This window comes from Catharus ustulatus, chromosome 3, assembly GCF_009819885.2.
Source record: "Catharus ustulatus isolate bCatUst1 chromosome 3, bCatUst1.pri.v2, whole genome shotgun sequence".
Lineage (NCBI taxonomy): Eukaryota > Metazoa > Chordata > Aves > Passeriformes > Turdidae > Catharus > Catharus ustulatus.
In genome coordinates, this window is record NC_046223.1 from 74048057 (window position 1) to 74064063 (window position 16007).

The 16007-nt window shown below is 43.6% G+C and overlaps 1 protein-coding gene across 3 annotated transcripts in view; it reads right to left on the minus strand.

The window, feature by feature from the left end:
- The window catches only part of LIN28B (lin-28 homolog B), a 108264-nt gene extending 97148 nt beyond the window's left edge, over positions 1–11116 (minus strand). For 2 of the 3 annotated variants that reach the window (XM_033055826.1, XM_033055825.1), the window contains exons 1-2: positions 10869–11116; positions 906–954 (exon numbers count right to left, since the gene is read on the minus strand). In XM_033055826.1, coding sequence (XP_032911717.1) covers positions 906–939 — 34 coding nt within the window. In that variant the 5' untranslated portion in view covers positions 940–954; positions 10869–11116. Of the gene's footprint in view, positions 1–905; positions 955–4511; positions 7859–10868 lie in introns of those variants that run through there. The other variant, XM_033055824.1, reaches the window with a different exon arrangement.
- Between the last annotated feature and the right edge of the window lie 4891 nt (positions 11117–16007).

Genomic DNA, 16007 nt, shown 5'->3' on the forward strand with positions numbered 1-16007 from the left:
ACAGGGCAAACACCCCACAGGGAAGGCCAGCCCTCGGGGAGGGACCGGCCGCACGGCCCGGTGTTCCGCTTCGCCTCCCGCTCGGCAGGCGCAGGACGATGAGCGGGCGGGTCCGCACCCCGGGTGCTTTCGCTCCAGCCAGGAGCGGGACAGCCGCACAGCCCCAGCAGGGAGCACATCCTCCCCGACGGGCAAGTGCCCGGCGCTCTGGCCTGCGGCAGCCCGGCGGTGACACGGACAGCTCCTCCCGCCCCAGCACACAGACAACACCCGGCGCCTGCCACCGCCAGCCCCGGGCCGCCCACGCTGCACGCAGCGCGTCCCGCGGTGCGGGCGGCTCACGGGGGTCCCCGGGACGCGCGTCCCACCCTCGGGGGCGCAGCGCCGCTCCGCGGGGAGCTCCGTGCCCCGGCCTGCATGGAGAGCGCCCGGGCAGCGGGCTGGATGGGCGGGCAGAGGGGTTGGGCAGCGGGGCTGGGCAGGGGGTTGGACGGGCGGAACTGCTGAGGCGTGGCGATCGGAGGAGGTGCGTGGATGTAGTGTGACAGCGGCACGGAAATAACTCCACGAATATGAATTTTAGTCAGTGACTGAAGTGTGTGCGCCTGCCGGGATGGTGGTCCCGCAGCGCTCATATAAAACCCGTGGGCTCCCATCATTTGCGACAGGTATGTGACATGTGCGTATTGTAAATAAACTTTCCTTATGTAATTGTTTATTTTTCTTACAGAAGCAGAACTCAAGACTGCATCCAACAAGAACTCTGAAGCCTGTGCACAAAATTTGCGATTCTTCCCCATCCCACCCAATGTTTACGTTCATGAGAGTAAGCGGGACAGAAGTGCTGAAGTACCTCAGTTTTACAGATACAGTCAGCCACGTAAGACGCTGTAGAGAAGACTGACCTGAGCCTGAGGAGACCTTCTTGAATGACCTCATCGTCTTCTGAGGAACCTAAAATCAGAGAGCTGGAGTCAGTACCGAGTACACTGTCCCAGAGTACCGTATTTAATTACCTCATCTCCAGTTTAACGGCTCATTAGGAGGCCATAAAATGCCAAGGCACTGACTCTATGAAGTGACCTGTAAACCTACTGTTTGAGACTTACCTAGCTCATCAGAACCACAATGAGATAACCAAGGCATAAGAGAAAAAAATCAAGTCCTGTTTCCCCCGCCTCGCATCCCAGCACCAGTAAAAGCATTACCCCCTTCTAATGAAAGTTACACAGTTGATGACAACGGAGGGAAAAGACACAGATTTGCAGAATATTGGAAGGTGTTTTTTTCCTTTATCAATATTTAATTGCAGTAGGTAACCTAAGAACTAGTGTGTTGTCTTTACTATGCTTAAATTGTACATATTAAACAATCAAGTCATACCTTGTATATGATTTAAGAAAAGCCTATAAAAATAATTCTCCAGGATTCTTTAATGGTCAAAATAGTAACTCAATGCCGACTTATGAATATCAACAGAAATACGCTTTTAGTTATGCCTGACAAAACTGCTGAGCATAGTATGTAAAGATACTACATTCTAGGTCTCAATCTAAACAAAATCAGTCATACAAATGCAGATGCGTGACTTGAAACTTTCACGAAACTTCATGAAAGGTGTACTTTTGCTCTAGTTGAAAAAGGCCTGGTTTGTTTCATACAATGCCAAGAAAAATATCACAGAAAAAACCCCCCGATGCGGATGGCATGAAGCATTAGGTAAAGTACCCTGGTTTTGGAGTATTCTTGTTATTTAGGTTGTCCAGTTTGCTTAACAAGTGAAGGATGATTAGATAGCATGCACAAATTCACCTGCCACAAGCCTGTCCTCTTGTCACCCTCTACTGTCTTTTTGAATAATCTACGTTAACTAAAACCCATCAAAAACAAACAAAGAATAGCAGTATCAACCTATTTTAGAGAAATCTGAGTTTTGTCTTTTTTTTTCAGTTGAAGAGAACATACGGACAGCTGTCCTGTTAGCTTACTAAAATAAAGAAATTAAATTTGCTATCCTACTAGGAGTAAGCAAAGTGAGAAGAATGAACAAAGACAAATAAGAACCAATTTTCTCCAACTTCTTTTCCCTTACAGTCAAATATCCCAAATCCTTTCCAATGCCAGAAATTGGAAAAGAGGTGGTACAATCTTTCTTTTCAGTGCAACAACACTGGCAAGCTGATTCAGTTCCTCTTCTTTTGTAGTAACTAAGTTTTCCACTGGGATTGTGTGGACTTTTGTCTAGTTTTAAACCTAACTCTGCTTTTACACCTTCAAGCTCTGAAGCCCAATCTCTTGTATCTGCTTCTTTGTTCTGCCAACCTGTGGCTATGTGGCTTTTGTGCCTTTCAGATTTATCTGCATTATTTATGCAACATAATGAGATATGCAAGCATAGAGTAAAGGATCCGTTCTTGGCTTTGGAATGCAACCTGCTTCAGTTTATGAAGGGATTAAAAATAAGTATTTGAGGGAGTGGTGTTGGGATTCAAAGGACGAAAGTACAGTTCTTAAAAACTGTAGCAGAAAACAGCAGAAGCTTTTCATGTTTCCAGTACAGTCATTTTGTAACACATTTTTAAGCATCACATATTCTAGAGGGTCACACAGTAGATTACAGATTTATAGTTATTACAAAAAGCTTCCTGATACCTAAAGCTTGGTATAAGATGTGTTAGTTTAGAGGAGCTTGAGCATTTCAATTCTATGAACTCATTTAAATAGACAGTTTAAATGAGAAACTATTCTGGCATGTATTTTACTCTATCCTACTGAAAGACATACAAAATCAGCTCCTGATTTAAATTGAAGCAGGTTTGGGCTCTGAAATGGCTCATGGTGAACTCTCCTGTGCCTGCTTATGCTGTACAAATCAAAAAAAGTATCTTGGTATTTTACTTTATCTTGGAATTTACATGAACTTTGTACCTGCAAATAAGTAAATAAATGCTGCTAAGGAACTGCTCTAGACAGCAAGATGTTTTCAGAGATAAAGTCACTACCTTTGAAAGCAATCCTTATTTTAACTAGGCATTCACAGCACGTGGAAGGATACTGTAACAGTAAGCATGAAAAATAATGTAAAAGAACACGATGTGGAATTATTGCTGGATAGGAAATACAATGAAAAGTGCAGTATAATTTAAAGGCACACTGACAGACATCCAACAAAGGCAATCCACTTTCCCTTATAAGTAGCACATTCTGTAATTCAACTGACTTAATAGCTTATGTAGTCCATTTTTGACAACTTACTCGTCAGTAAAAAATAATAACAAGTTTATATCTATTCAAAAGGAATTCTCTGAGATAAGCATTGTTTTGAATTCATCAGCTTAAAAAGGTTTGCTGCCAAAGGATTTAGAAACATAATTTGTTTGGAAGAAAGTAAAGCAGACATAAATAGTTATTCCACTTAAGATAAACGCTTTCCTCCAAAAATAAGTTGAAAATAAAAATTAATATGTTAAACTTATTTCTTTCACAGTGGTAGCTAGGGGACTGTTTTCTTCCAGAGTAAAGCCAGCAGTATTTTTTTTTTTAAATAATGCTGGGTACTATTAAGTATGATTAGAAAGTAGAACTAGAAAACAAAACCCAGCAATCCTTTATTTTATAACAAATATGGAAAATGATGATGCAAGGGAATAGGGGGAAACATTCCAGTGTTGAGAGGATCTTCTTTTAGTTAACTCATCAGGAGTGAAGTCTTAAATGGATGAATGTTGCAAAGCATACTCACTTTAACTCTGTGGACAGAGCATAAACCATGAGCTTTTAAAATGTATCTATATACACATATACACACACCAGTCAGATATATTAACAATCTTTGCTGTCATTTGAACTAGTCAGTAAAAATTGACCTTATTTACTGTTCCTGATTGCTGATAGAAGCATTATGCACACAGTATTTTGATTTCAAACATCACAAATGAAAGTTGTCTGACACTCTGAATTTACTTGTTTTACTTGAGATTCCTCAATGTTCAATTCTAAATAATGGGTTTCCTCCTGATCTGTTTTTATTGTTTAAACTCTGTTTTTTTTCTCTTTTCATTTCATTCAGTTTAATTCTCATTTCATTCATTAAATATATTTACTTTGAAATGCATAAATAACAAAAGCTAAAATTTCCTGAAAAGGTACACTCACGTGTTAATGTCGTTATGTAATTACAGGGTGGATAAAGTTGAAAGCTCTCACAATTTTATTCTTTGTTTAGGCATAATTTTCCTTGCTTTTTTCCATACTTTATACACCATTACACTGTTTTTTTTAGCACGTGAAGATGAAAGCAAGCATGTGTGAGATATTTAAAAATATTTTTACAATGCTGACTTAAAAAAAATAATTGAATAACTAACAAATTGAAACTTAGTATTTCTTTGCTAATTTCACTCACTTTTATCACTGATCTGAAGGAGGGAAACTACAGTTTCAAGTAAACAACAAAGACAGGCAATAGCCCAGATATGTTTTTTTCCTGATATAAAAAAGGCTAAGCATACCTTAATTTTTAGGAAACGAAGTTTTTGAAGATCAAGCATCCAGTTATGCACTTCTTAATTTTGTGTAAGAATGGCATTTGACTAGAGTGAGAACATGAACAAAGAAAGTTAAAATGTGCTTCCACCATTGTTAGGAATCTGACTCTTTTGGGCAATAAAAAAAGGTAGTGAACTCCACAATATCAGAATGGGAATCAATAAAAGTCTGACAACTCTAGGATCAGAGTTTCTCCTCAAAATTAAATGCTACTACTATACTGATAACTTTTTTAGCAATAAAAACATTTCAGCATTTATTTAGTTCAAAACATTGATAATATATAACAAAGGAATATGCTGAACAAGTTTATTTTTGCTTAAAGGATTGAAATTACTTATATACAATTCTCCTATTTAGTGCATTTGATTTAGTAAAATCTGCAATTTATGATGGTCTGCATTTAAATATTCATATACTAAACAAAAATCATAATGATTTAATTAAAAAGCAATGTAAACCAGGTATGTTTCAAGTAAGATTTTGTGATTCAAATATGAATTTTTTTTTAAACATACAATTTTAAAATGGATCACTGCTGTTCTGTTTCCTACATATTTACATATTTAAAGTATTTTGTTCCCAGTTTACTGTTAGCAAGGGCATTTGAAATTGCTGTACACTGATTTGCTACACAGCAAATGAAACAACAAGAAAACTACCTTGTGATCTTATTACATGTTTTCACATGGATTTTTCTTTGTACTTCCTAAATTACTTCATAGCAGTACTTTCTAAGGAAAAGAACTTTAAAAGCTTTTATTCTCAAATTATAGGTAAGTAACATTTTTCAGAGCTTGATCACTGAGTTATTTTGTCTATTTTTGTGAAAAACTACATATGAGTAAGATTTTTATTCCCCACTTGATAACTATTTGCAAACAAAACAATGCCAAATGAAGTACCAAAAAAACCCAAACCTGCTAAAGGTCAAATTAAGAATGAATATTATGACAAGTTGAATTCTGTATTTGTATAACTTCCAACTTTTATAAAAATACTACAGCCCAGTAGGATTTTGATATCATCCCCTCAAAAGTGATGGCACGACAAGTTTCATTTTTAAAAAGAAACAATTTTTATTTACTTTTATAACAGCTTTATTATGGTTTGTTCAGACCTCCTTTCTGAGCTGTTTTACATTAACACTTGTTTTGATGAAATTTACACACTCTTCACACACCTTCCTCTGCACAGAACTTTTGTCTTATTTGCATGTGCTCTTTACCTACAAATCTTCTTTTTTCATTTTTGTTGGGTTTTTTAAATCACTGAATTATTGCTTAAGAGCATTAATGATGGATTTTATCATAATTTGTATTTTTATTATGCTTATCAAGTACTGATATGGATATTGTCCATTAAAATAATCAATTCCAACATTGTAAAAGTTAAAGAGCAGATGAGTGTCTGTATTTCAAACACCAGCATTCACTTTCCTAGAGGATTGGATAGTACAGGGCACATCTTTCCCATTTTAGCTGGAGTGGACATCAGTCCTGTATGTCAGTGGCTTCTGATTGAGTCATTGTTTAAAACAACCAAACAAATAAAATAATGCAATGGTAATTTTTAATAAACTTTAGTGGAGATGGGTCATTAATTCAAACCAGAAAAAAAAAAGTAAACAAGAACATCAGTGATATATAACTAAAAAGTCACAATCTTTAAAAGAGAAGATGGAAACTTTAAAAACAATGTACACCTCAGTAGCTGAAGTAGGTACAGGACATACAGTATCTGAAAGAAAACCAAAAACCTTTTATGTCATACAAAATTATTAGTGAATGAGTATACAAATTTTAACAGTTCAATTTCTAGTAATCCCTAGTTGTTTCATTACTGCATATAGCTAGCCTATATAATATTTATTAAATACCTCCATAATATTTATGAAATCTTGGTTTAGTCTAAATGTGATATTATTGATATAAAAAGAGAACTAATACCTTCAAATTGTTAGAATACTGAATCTTAGTGCATATAATAAAAATCATATACACATCCTAGTTAAACTGTCAGGCATTAGGTCTGTCTAATTACTGCATATGTACATATAGAATTCTGCAGACTGGAAGCAGGATTTTGGGGAAGTGGTTTGCTAGAAATAATAAGTATGTGCATGAATGCCAAAATGAATAGACCTGTAATCTAACTTTATCGAAACAACAGCATGAGTGGGATTTTTTTTTTTCTAAAATCACTGAATAAGCAGAAAATGGCTACACAACCCTCTCATCTCTGAAGCAGTAATATTAAGTACAGATGGTAGATTGTTAAATGTTAACTTAAAAAATGTATTTAAATATTTTAAGACAGACCCATTTTTGAGTCATACCAGCACAAATATTTCCCTAATAGAACTACATTCAAGAAAACAGGGAATTGTGTAAAAATGCCTCTATTTCTTTGTTAGAATTGACTAATTAAATATTACAGTCCATACTCTTCTGTATAATTAAGCTTTTGTTCAACTATGAAAAAAATAGAAACTGCTTGAAAATGAGCTCCATGACCTTTGTCCTGGTTTGTCACCTCTGACCTTTAATTTGAAGGTCAATTCATTCTGCATATCAGTTCACTCTATTTTTAGAAGCAGAATGTATATTTTTAAAATTGTTATCCTCCCATGTGAAACACATCATATTGGTTTAGTCTTTTTTATTCAGCTTCTACACATCACACCAGAGGAGCATATTTGCTTTTCTTGTGCAACTGTATTTGAAACACCCAGTGTGCAATTACAGAAAATGAATGCTTATCTCTGTGATTAAAAAACGCTTTTAATTTTTTTTCATGTATTAGAGATGTTGCAGCACATTAAAGTGAATTTGAAAAAAAAAAAAAAAAATCTGCTAGACAGCACAGCTTTCTAAATTTGTCTTTTTTGAATAGAGGTAAAAAGGAGAAGATCTCATGCCTGTGTCTGCATTGCTGCTAATGAATACCTGCTTTTTCCTGAACCTTCCCTGTGCAATGAGCAGTTATTTCATCCTCACTGATGACACCGCTGTTTTGATATTCACTTTCAGAATGTCCTTTCATTAACTGAACCTGTGGTTAAAAATAGCGAACACCAAGTTCTTGTCTAGTTGCTGGTTTCATCCACAGACTTCCATTTCATACAGGCAACGTTAAGCTTCCCCAAAAAAATATCTGCGTCGCTGGGAGAGCTCGTGCTCCGAAGGAGAAAGCGCTGTAGTATTTGCCACTGATTTTGCTGTCAGCATCCGACACCGGCGCGATACAGTGTATTACATGAAGGCCGTGGGTGAGAGCTCTCCTCTGCCGTGACCCCGGCGCTGAAGCGGCCGAGAGCCGCCGGGGCAGCTCGCCCCGGGCACTGCCGGCCCGGGCACGGCGGGACGGGGATGCAACGCCACGGCGGCGCGGTTCAGCACCGCGGACAGCGCCGCGCACACGGAGGAGGGGCCGCGCCCGCCGCCGGCCCCCGGGTCACCGCGCTGCCGCTCCGCTGGCCGGGGAAAGCGCGGCTCCCCGCCCCGGGGAAGGAAAGGGCTCCTTCGGAAGCCGCCTCCTGGCCCAGGGGAAAGGGCTCCTTCGGAAAGCACCTCCCGGCCCTGCTCGGAGCGACCCGCGGTGCCGCGTTTCTCCGCCCGAGGATCGCGCTGCGCGACGCAGGCTTCAGCTGCCCCGCAAACAAAACGCTGCCACGGGGTTAGAGAGCAGAAAAAGAGGAGGAACAAATGGCTTAACCGCTTGGGTTTTAAAATTTACTTCCGTGCTCCGGGATGCCATGTGAAACACTGCGTGTGACCTACCACAGCATCCTGCAAATGGCCTAGACTGCAGCTGCTCAGGCCTAGGAGGGACAGCATGTGGGGTTTCCTTTTCCATTTACGTATCACTTCCCTTTCATGACATTCTCAGTACATGCCAGCTAATACGTTTTCAGATTATTTAAAATATAAAAGTTTTGATAAAAGTGAAGCAGCAGCACATGTCTTTGATAGAATGTTGTTTTAAATGATCAGAGTAGAAGACAGTTACTTTTGCCATAAATATTCAGGCAGAGTTTTTAGTACTGCTGCATTTTTGTATCTACTGCAAGGGACAAACACCAGATATAATCACTACCTTTGCCACTACATACATGATTCATTTGACTACAGCAAAGGAAACTTGACTTCCTGGTGTATTAATAATTTAGGTCATAATTTAATTCAACATTGATTCTTACTACTCTTATACCAAAGGGGAAAAGAAATATTCATCCTTTGAAGAATTATGGCTTAGCTGCATATCTTACAAAAAATTTTCCAAACAAGTTTGTCAATTGTCTCCTCTGAAGTTTTAAGGTTTTGGTTTGTTTTTGGTTTTTCGGTGGGTTTTTTTTTGTTTTTTTGGGGGTGGGGGGGATGGTTTTCAGTAGTGTGTTTTTCAAAATAAATTACTTGTAGTTTTGCAAAGCGGAGTACACAGGTATCACTCAAAGAGTAAACATGCACTATTGCACTTCAGTATGTAATATCCAGATATCACTAAAAGCATACACAACTACATTGAAATTAACTATGACCAAATTTAGCTGTAACTATTTTCTTAGTGTCTCTGATGACTGGTTCATGACAGGACACTTCTCTATACTTGCAATTTTTATGCAAGATGGGAAATTCAAAAACAGGTGGGAAAAAAACAGTGCTCTCTGAACGGCCTATTTAAAAAGAACAGCAAGACCAGTTACATAAGCAAAAGGAACCAAGTTTGTAAACAAATCGGTGTAGCGTGCGCCACTGTTTTGTCCCACCACTGCAAGACCATCGTACATCATTTACTCACCATCACTAGGAAGCTAACGACTGGTAAGAGAGAAACAAGTAAATTAATCTCTTTCGGCAATGTTTATCAGATAAAAATGGGTAATTCCCTCGTGTTAAGGCTAAAACGTACTTAAAATTAACTTAAGAGTTTTCAAACCTATTTAGATACGCAAATTGCATATTTTATTATAGCTTGGACAAAATGCGGGCGTTGCTGCTGTTGACTTGTTTTCAGATGAAGGCTCTCATTCGGTAGCTGGTTATCTGACCCGCTGTATGCTGTACTACAATAACACAGCAGCCGAGTGGAGCTGCCGGCGCGCAGGCACGGCCGCTGCCCGCGGAGCCCGAAGATGCCGCGGCCGCACCCTCACCGCGGAGGCAGCGGCCACGCGGACCCGCCGCCGCGCAACCCGACAAGGAGGAGCAAGGCGTGTTGGAGGCATTTCGGCACTTTATTTGTTCTCCCCCGCACCGTGTCCCGCACCGTGCCTGGCTGGCACCTCACAGCCAGCCGCGGGGCTACGTGTCACCGCACTCTGGGGAGCCCGCCCGCCCCTTGCCGGCGGGAACGCGCCCCGGGCCTGGCGCTGTCCCCGCGGTGCCGGCGCTGTCCCCGCAGCCCCGGCGGGGGCGGGCAGCGCCCGGCCGCGACCCCGCGCCGCGGCGGGAGCTATCCAAGATGGCGGCCCCGCCGCCACTCGCGTTAAACCCCCCGCACCGCGCACACGGCGCCGCGCGTGACACGCGGCCCCCGCCCGCCCCGCCGCCGGTTACCGCAGGGCGGCCGAGCCCCGCGCCCTTCGGGGCGCGTCGCCTCCGCCCCATCCTCCGCTTCCCTGCCGCCTCGGGGCGGACGCGTCGCCCGGCGGGTCCCGTCCCGCCGTCAGTCCGCTCTCCTCCCCCGGCCTTCCCTTCCGCCGCGCCGCGGGCGCCCCACGCCGGTCCTTGCCCGCCCCGCCCGGCCGCGGCCGCTCGCCGGGCGGTCACCGCCATCCGGCGGCGTCTGTCGGCGGGGCGCGGGCCGCCCCCTGGCGTCGGGCTGCCGCACCGTACCCGCGGCCGGTCCCTCGGCCCCGGCCGCCACCGGCTCCCGGCGGGGCGCTGCACCCCGCGCCCCACTCGGCGCGGGGGGCAGCTTCACCCCTCCACCCTTTACCGCGGCTGCCGTCGTCGTTGGCGTTTGACGGGCGGCGCGGCCCCGCGCCCCCTTCCCCCGTCCCGGCGGCTCGAGCGCGGACAGCCGGGGCCGGAGCGGGCGGGCTCGGGGGCAGCGCGGCCGGCGGAGGAGGGGGCGCGGCGGCGAAGGGAGAAAGGTGCGAACCCGGAAGTACACCCGCCCCGCCGCCGCCCGCAGGGAACACCCGCACACACAACAATGCGGCGCCGCTCCGCCTCCGCCCAGCGCAACTTTTCCTCCGGCACTGGAGAAACCCGCCGGTCGTCCCCTCCCCGCGGCCGCCCACCAGCGCCTCGGCAGGTGCGGCGCCGGCGGGAGGGCGAGACCCGCGAAGGGAGAGCTGAAGGGAGCTCGCTTACCTCCCGCACGCCATGGTGGCCGGGCTGAGCGGGGCTGTGCCGGCGGCTGCCGCGGTGGCGAGGCGAGCGCGGGGTCTGGGGGACACGCACCCACCGACGGGCGCCCCCGGCGGGGGGCTTTGCCTTCCCGAGCCACTGGGAGGACAGAACGGAGGAGGAGGAGGAGAAAGCGAGCTGCGGCGGCAGAGGGAACCGGCGCTGCCGGCGGGAAGGCGGCGGCAATAGCAGCCAGCGAGGAGGGGCGGCGGCGGCGGGCGGACACGGCCCCGGCGCTGGCTCACGCCGCCGCAGCCGCCGCGCACCTGCCCCGCCGCCCTCCCCGCGGGCGGGCGGGCGGCACCGGCGGCTGCGCGCGGGGGCGCTCCAGGGCAGCGGGAGCCGGCGGGCGGGGCGGGGCCGGCCGCGCCCCCGGGAGCCGCCCGACGGCCCCGCCGGAGCCGGCGCTCGCCCGGGGCGGGGGCCGCTTTCTCTTGGGGCCAGCCCGGAGGGCTCCGCTCGCTCCATCCCGCCAGCAACCTCTTCCCCCAGGCGCCTCCTTGGCTGCGCATCATGGAGGCCATTTGGCACCTTGCGATTGCATCCGGCTTTGCCGCCCCGAGGACTGAACTCTCCAGCTGCGGCGTCCTCTTGAGCTCCTGCTGACCCCCAAATCTGCTGCAGGCAGATGATGGGGGCATCGCTCTTGTGTGGACGTCCTTGCACGTCTTAACAGCACTTTAACCAGCTGCACCCACCACCTGCTGGTGTGCAGTCCACATCCACAAAGCAGGAAGGATTCCCACTGTTCAACTGGCTTGTCCAGGACTTGTCCGTTCCCAGTAGTCTTGCGCCATGATTGGTTTCCTTTACTGGCATGTGAGACTTTATAAATGCCAAAGTTTTATTTTTCTAGCTTGTCTTGACTTATCCATGGAATACCCCAATGGTAGTTTGCATGCTGTCATACAACCAGCATCAACTTTATCCAAAGGTATACTGTTCATTGTTCCAGAAACAGAAGGGTTAACAAGGTTTGGCTACCTATTGACCAATGTTCCACATTCTTTTCCTACCAATCCACTCTACATGGGCTCCAGTAGTCATCACTTTCCACATGCACTAGCAGAATGGAGATGGTTTTCAGCGGTGTGGGTCCTCACCAGGCACATCTGCTGAGGATTAGCTAACCGGTGAGTCAAACAATAGCCAGCTGGTGAAGTCACACCCTCTTCCATCTGGACAGGACCAATTAGCAGTCTCATTTTCCTAACCGCTGTTTTTCGTCATGACAGGTAGTATTTCTGGGTCCTTTATGTTGAATTGGGCTGAAACTGTGAAAAGGATTCAAAATTTGCCCAAGAACAAAGAGATGAATAGCAAATGCAATTCCATCTCCTTAAGAAAACAAGATAAAAATGCGGTCTGTAGTGAGCCCAGGTCACATGTATTTTCCATCATGAAAAGCATTAGTATGCTTAGTATGCTTGCCTTGAACTTCCCACTCATGAGCTTTCCTTTGTAGATTTAATTTTTGAGGGTACAGTAAGGCTTTCAAGAATTTATTAGCATTTTTTGGTGTAAGCACAAAGTCAGTGCTGAAGTACTTACCATACATATCTTTTTAACTTTCTTTCAGCAGAAAAAACTTTACACAGAATTTTGCTGTGTAATCTTAGCCTGTGATTAAAGCAGCTGTGGAATGTCTCTAGCCTTCAAATACTGTGCCTTACTTAGCTCAAAAAGGTTTTGTGTGGAACAGAGAGATATTTCCAAGGCTCAGGAGGGAGTCCTCCATTAACCAAAAGACCAAACTTTTCAATTTGACTTACCTAGGCACAGCCATAGAAAGCTGTGTCATGTTTCACAGATGAGATTTTCAGTACCTACATTTATCTAGAGTTCTAATATTTGACTCTATTACCTAAAATTTGGTGCACACTGTGTATATATATATAAATCTAACCAGGCACAAAGCTATATTATCTTGACACAACTTTAGTTGTATTTGGCTAATAGTTTGAGTCTACTCAATCTTTTCTGAAAAATAAACAAACAAAACCAAACTCTGGTCAGGAGTTGGTTTTTCATTTAATTTTTCTTTATTTCTTATAGGTGGGGAAGAGTTCCTTCCTGGTGCTTCTATTTCTGCTGACGTATTTATTTTGGTTTTTTGTCTTTTTCTGAGGTAGAATAAGAAACTCCCCCATAAGCTTTGTTTTGCTCTCAGAATATGATGTAACCTAATTTTATAGCAAGTTTGTATAAAAAAGCTATATATGGAGCATAAGCAGAATTTAACTCCTTCAATAAATCACAGCAAACAGGCTATGAAAACACTGCACCTTTTTTCCCCCTATTACTTTCTCTTTTTTCAGCTTTTTTCCACTGGTCTTGTTCATAGGGTTTCCCTGAGAATTTGCTGAAAAAATTGTTTCTTCCTAGGCAGATAAACAGTCCTAGGCATTTTCATGAGCCATGACATTACTTCCTAAGCTGGCCTGCCATCCCTATCCACATTTTGCAGGCATGCTTCTATTTTTTTTTCCTCCTCCACTGCATTCCCAGACCATTTTCCTCTTCCTTCTTTTAGCCTATGCTATTTGCCATGCTTTCCTCGTGGTTTTCTAATCAGCCTCCCCTGTCCTTGCCCCTCACAGCTAACAGGAGAGATGCTGCTGCTTCCTGAAGATATGTGTGATAGCTCTTCCAGCCAACAGTAATGCTAATCTTCATTAACTCATTTTCACTTATTGTGGGCTAAGCTATGCTGGCCAATGGACACACTGATATGACTGAGCTGCTCTTGGCAGCGAGTCTCTGTCTCTGCTCCCCAGCTTAGCTTCATGCCCCTTGGAACAGCTCCGATCTCAGAAGACTCCTTAATCTATGGGTTTTTTTCCTCATTCTGGTCTTGCATTTGTCTTTTTTTTTCTGTTTGGCTAAAAGATTTACTTTTTAAAACCACATCAAGTCTACCATAAAACTCAACCACAAGAAGTTACTGCAGTTTTAACACTAAATGTTCTCTGCATGCTGGCAGCAGAACTGATATGAAATGTGCTATAGAAGGGCGCTGGAGAGGGTCTTGTTTTCTTTCCCCCAGAAATGCTCATGGTCCTAACTGTTTCTTAGCTGTTGATGGCTGTGTGTGGTTACAGAACTGTCTCTGTCCTCTTTTTAGCCATTAATCTCCTTCTTTGCCTTTGAGTTGGTTTTAATTTTTTTAATGATCCAATGAAAATGTTAGTAGCAGGGGAGTTTCTTATTTTCCATGTGTCTTCCTCTGATTTTATTTCCATTTGCCAGTGGGGCCAAAGAAAGGGAGTGATTTCTTTGGAAGTTTGTTTGAAAAAACTGTGCCAAAATAAGCTGTTCTGCTTTATTTTGTGGCCTTGTGAAAATTATGCAGCATTTTATGAAGCTTTAAATTTTAATGTGAGATTCTCAAGAATGTTCCGTTTGCAAACCTAGGCAGATATCTAAGCACATGAATGTTCAATATGGTAATCAGAGAAAATTATTTTATCAAAAATGGCTTTTTAAGCATTTATTTTGTTGCTGCAAAGTCAGTTTATTACACAGGCACATTCAGAGTGCTGTGCCAAGCCAATCCTTAACTGTTGCTTCTCCACACCTTTTCTAAGCCAGTATTTACCACCTTTACAAATCTGCACTTAATTCTAAGCCAGTAGATATTTGGCCTTCTTCAAATGCTCAGTCATTTCTGTCCTTGTTCAGAGGCTCAGACACAGTAATTTGAAGGCTGATGTTTTGCTTCTTGTTTAAACTGGTGCAGAAATTGAGCTGTGTCCATCCAGAGACTTGCCACGACATCAGCTGGAGATGGATTCATCAGGAAGACCAAACCAAAAAGGAAGCTGTGACCCTCACAGTGAACACAGATTCTGCTTTCTGCTTTTGAAGCCAAGGCCACACATGCAGCTCCAAAAAAAGCATTGACTTGAGCTTTCCTGTGAATGGGAATGAGCACGTCATGCACGTCATATCACAAAGGTATTGGTTTTACATCGAGGAAGAAGGCAAATATTTTGCCCCTGCCAAACCAAGTATAAGGGACTACTGTTCTCAGTTTATCTGTTCCCCCTGTCAAGTTTTGTTTCATGGATGGAAAATTCTGTGCCCAGGTCCTCACTGCTGGCTTGCTTGCTCAGGGGTATGGAAACTCTCTAGCCACATCTGAATTAGCAAAATGAAAAGGGCCAGGGCAAATACCAGAGCACTGGTTGTGCATAGTCCATGAAGTGGTTTAGTGCCAACCAGGCTTCACCAAAACAATAGGTGCCAGGCTGTGGCTGAGGAATTAGCACAGGAGAAACTCAAGCTCTAATGTCTGGATTCCTATTGGTCTTAGATATCTTTGTGTCCAACTGATTATCCAAAGCGGTAGTTTTGACCAAGTTTTTAAATGTTTGCTCTATTTCTGATCCCAGGATTCAGGATCAGTTCAAACAGAAAGGTTTCAGCATACTCCTCTGCAGAATAATTAACAGAGTAGAGGTTATGGCACTTTTTAAAAAGGAGAATATGGAGCTTTTCATACAACGCTCATCAACAGCAACAGCAGAGAGTCTGAGGCAGGATGAGGGATTTATGGTGAAGCTGAATTAGTGCACAAGATCTTCACACATAAACAATTACTTCAAAATTACAACAGTCATGTTCAAGTACTGTTTTAGGAATTCAGGGACATGTACTTGGTTAACCATTAATATTTAAAGCTTTTTAAATCAATATGTGTAACCTTTAGGAGTAATGACCATAAGAAAATGTTAGCTTAACATTAGGAATAAATTTCACATTATGACTGAGGCAGATCTGTGGGTTTTATTGCATTACACTGGATGTGGTTTTCATCAGCTGAAACTGTCTGGCTCCTTATAGCAGCTTGATTTAAGGAGTTTGAACTAGTTTCCTTTGGGAACTGCAGGCTCAAAAAATTGAATTGTTAGCTGGTAGAAAAAAATTACAGAACATTTTTCAAAGTGTACAGTGGTGAAGAAAGGAAATGATTACTTGGAGTTGGGGGCGTAGAGTGAGAAAGTGCCTGCCTCATGCATCTGTGGGTGGAAAGCCACAGTTGGCTTATACATTTACTTTGTTTCTTCATCTACCATTGCTCCAATCACAAGAACTAATTAC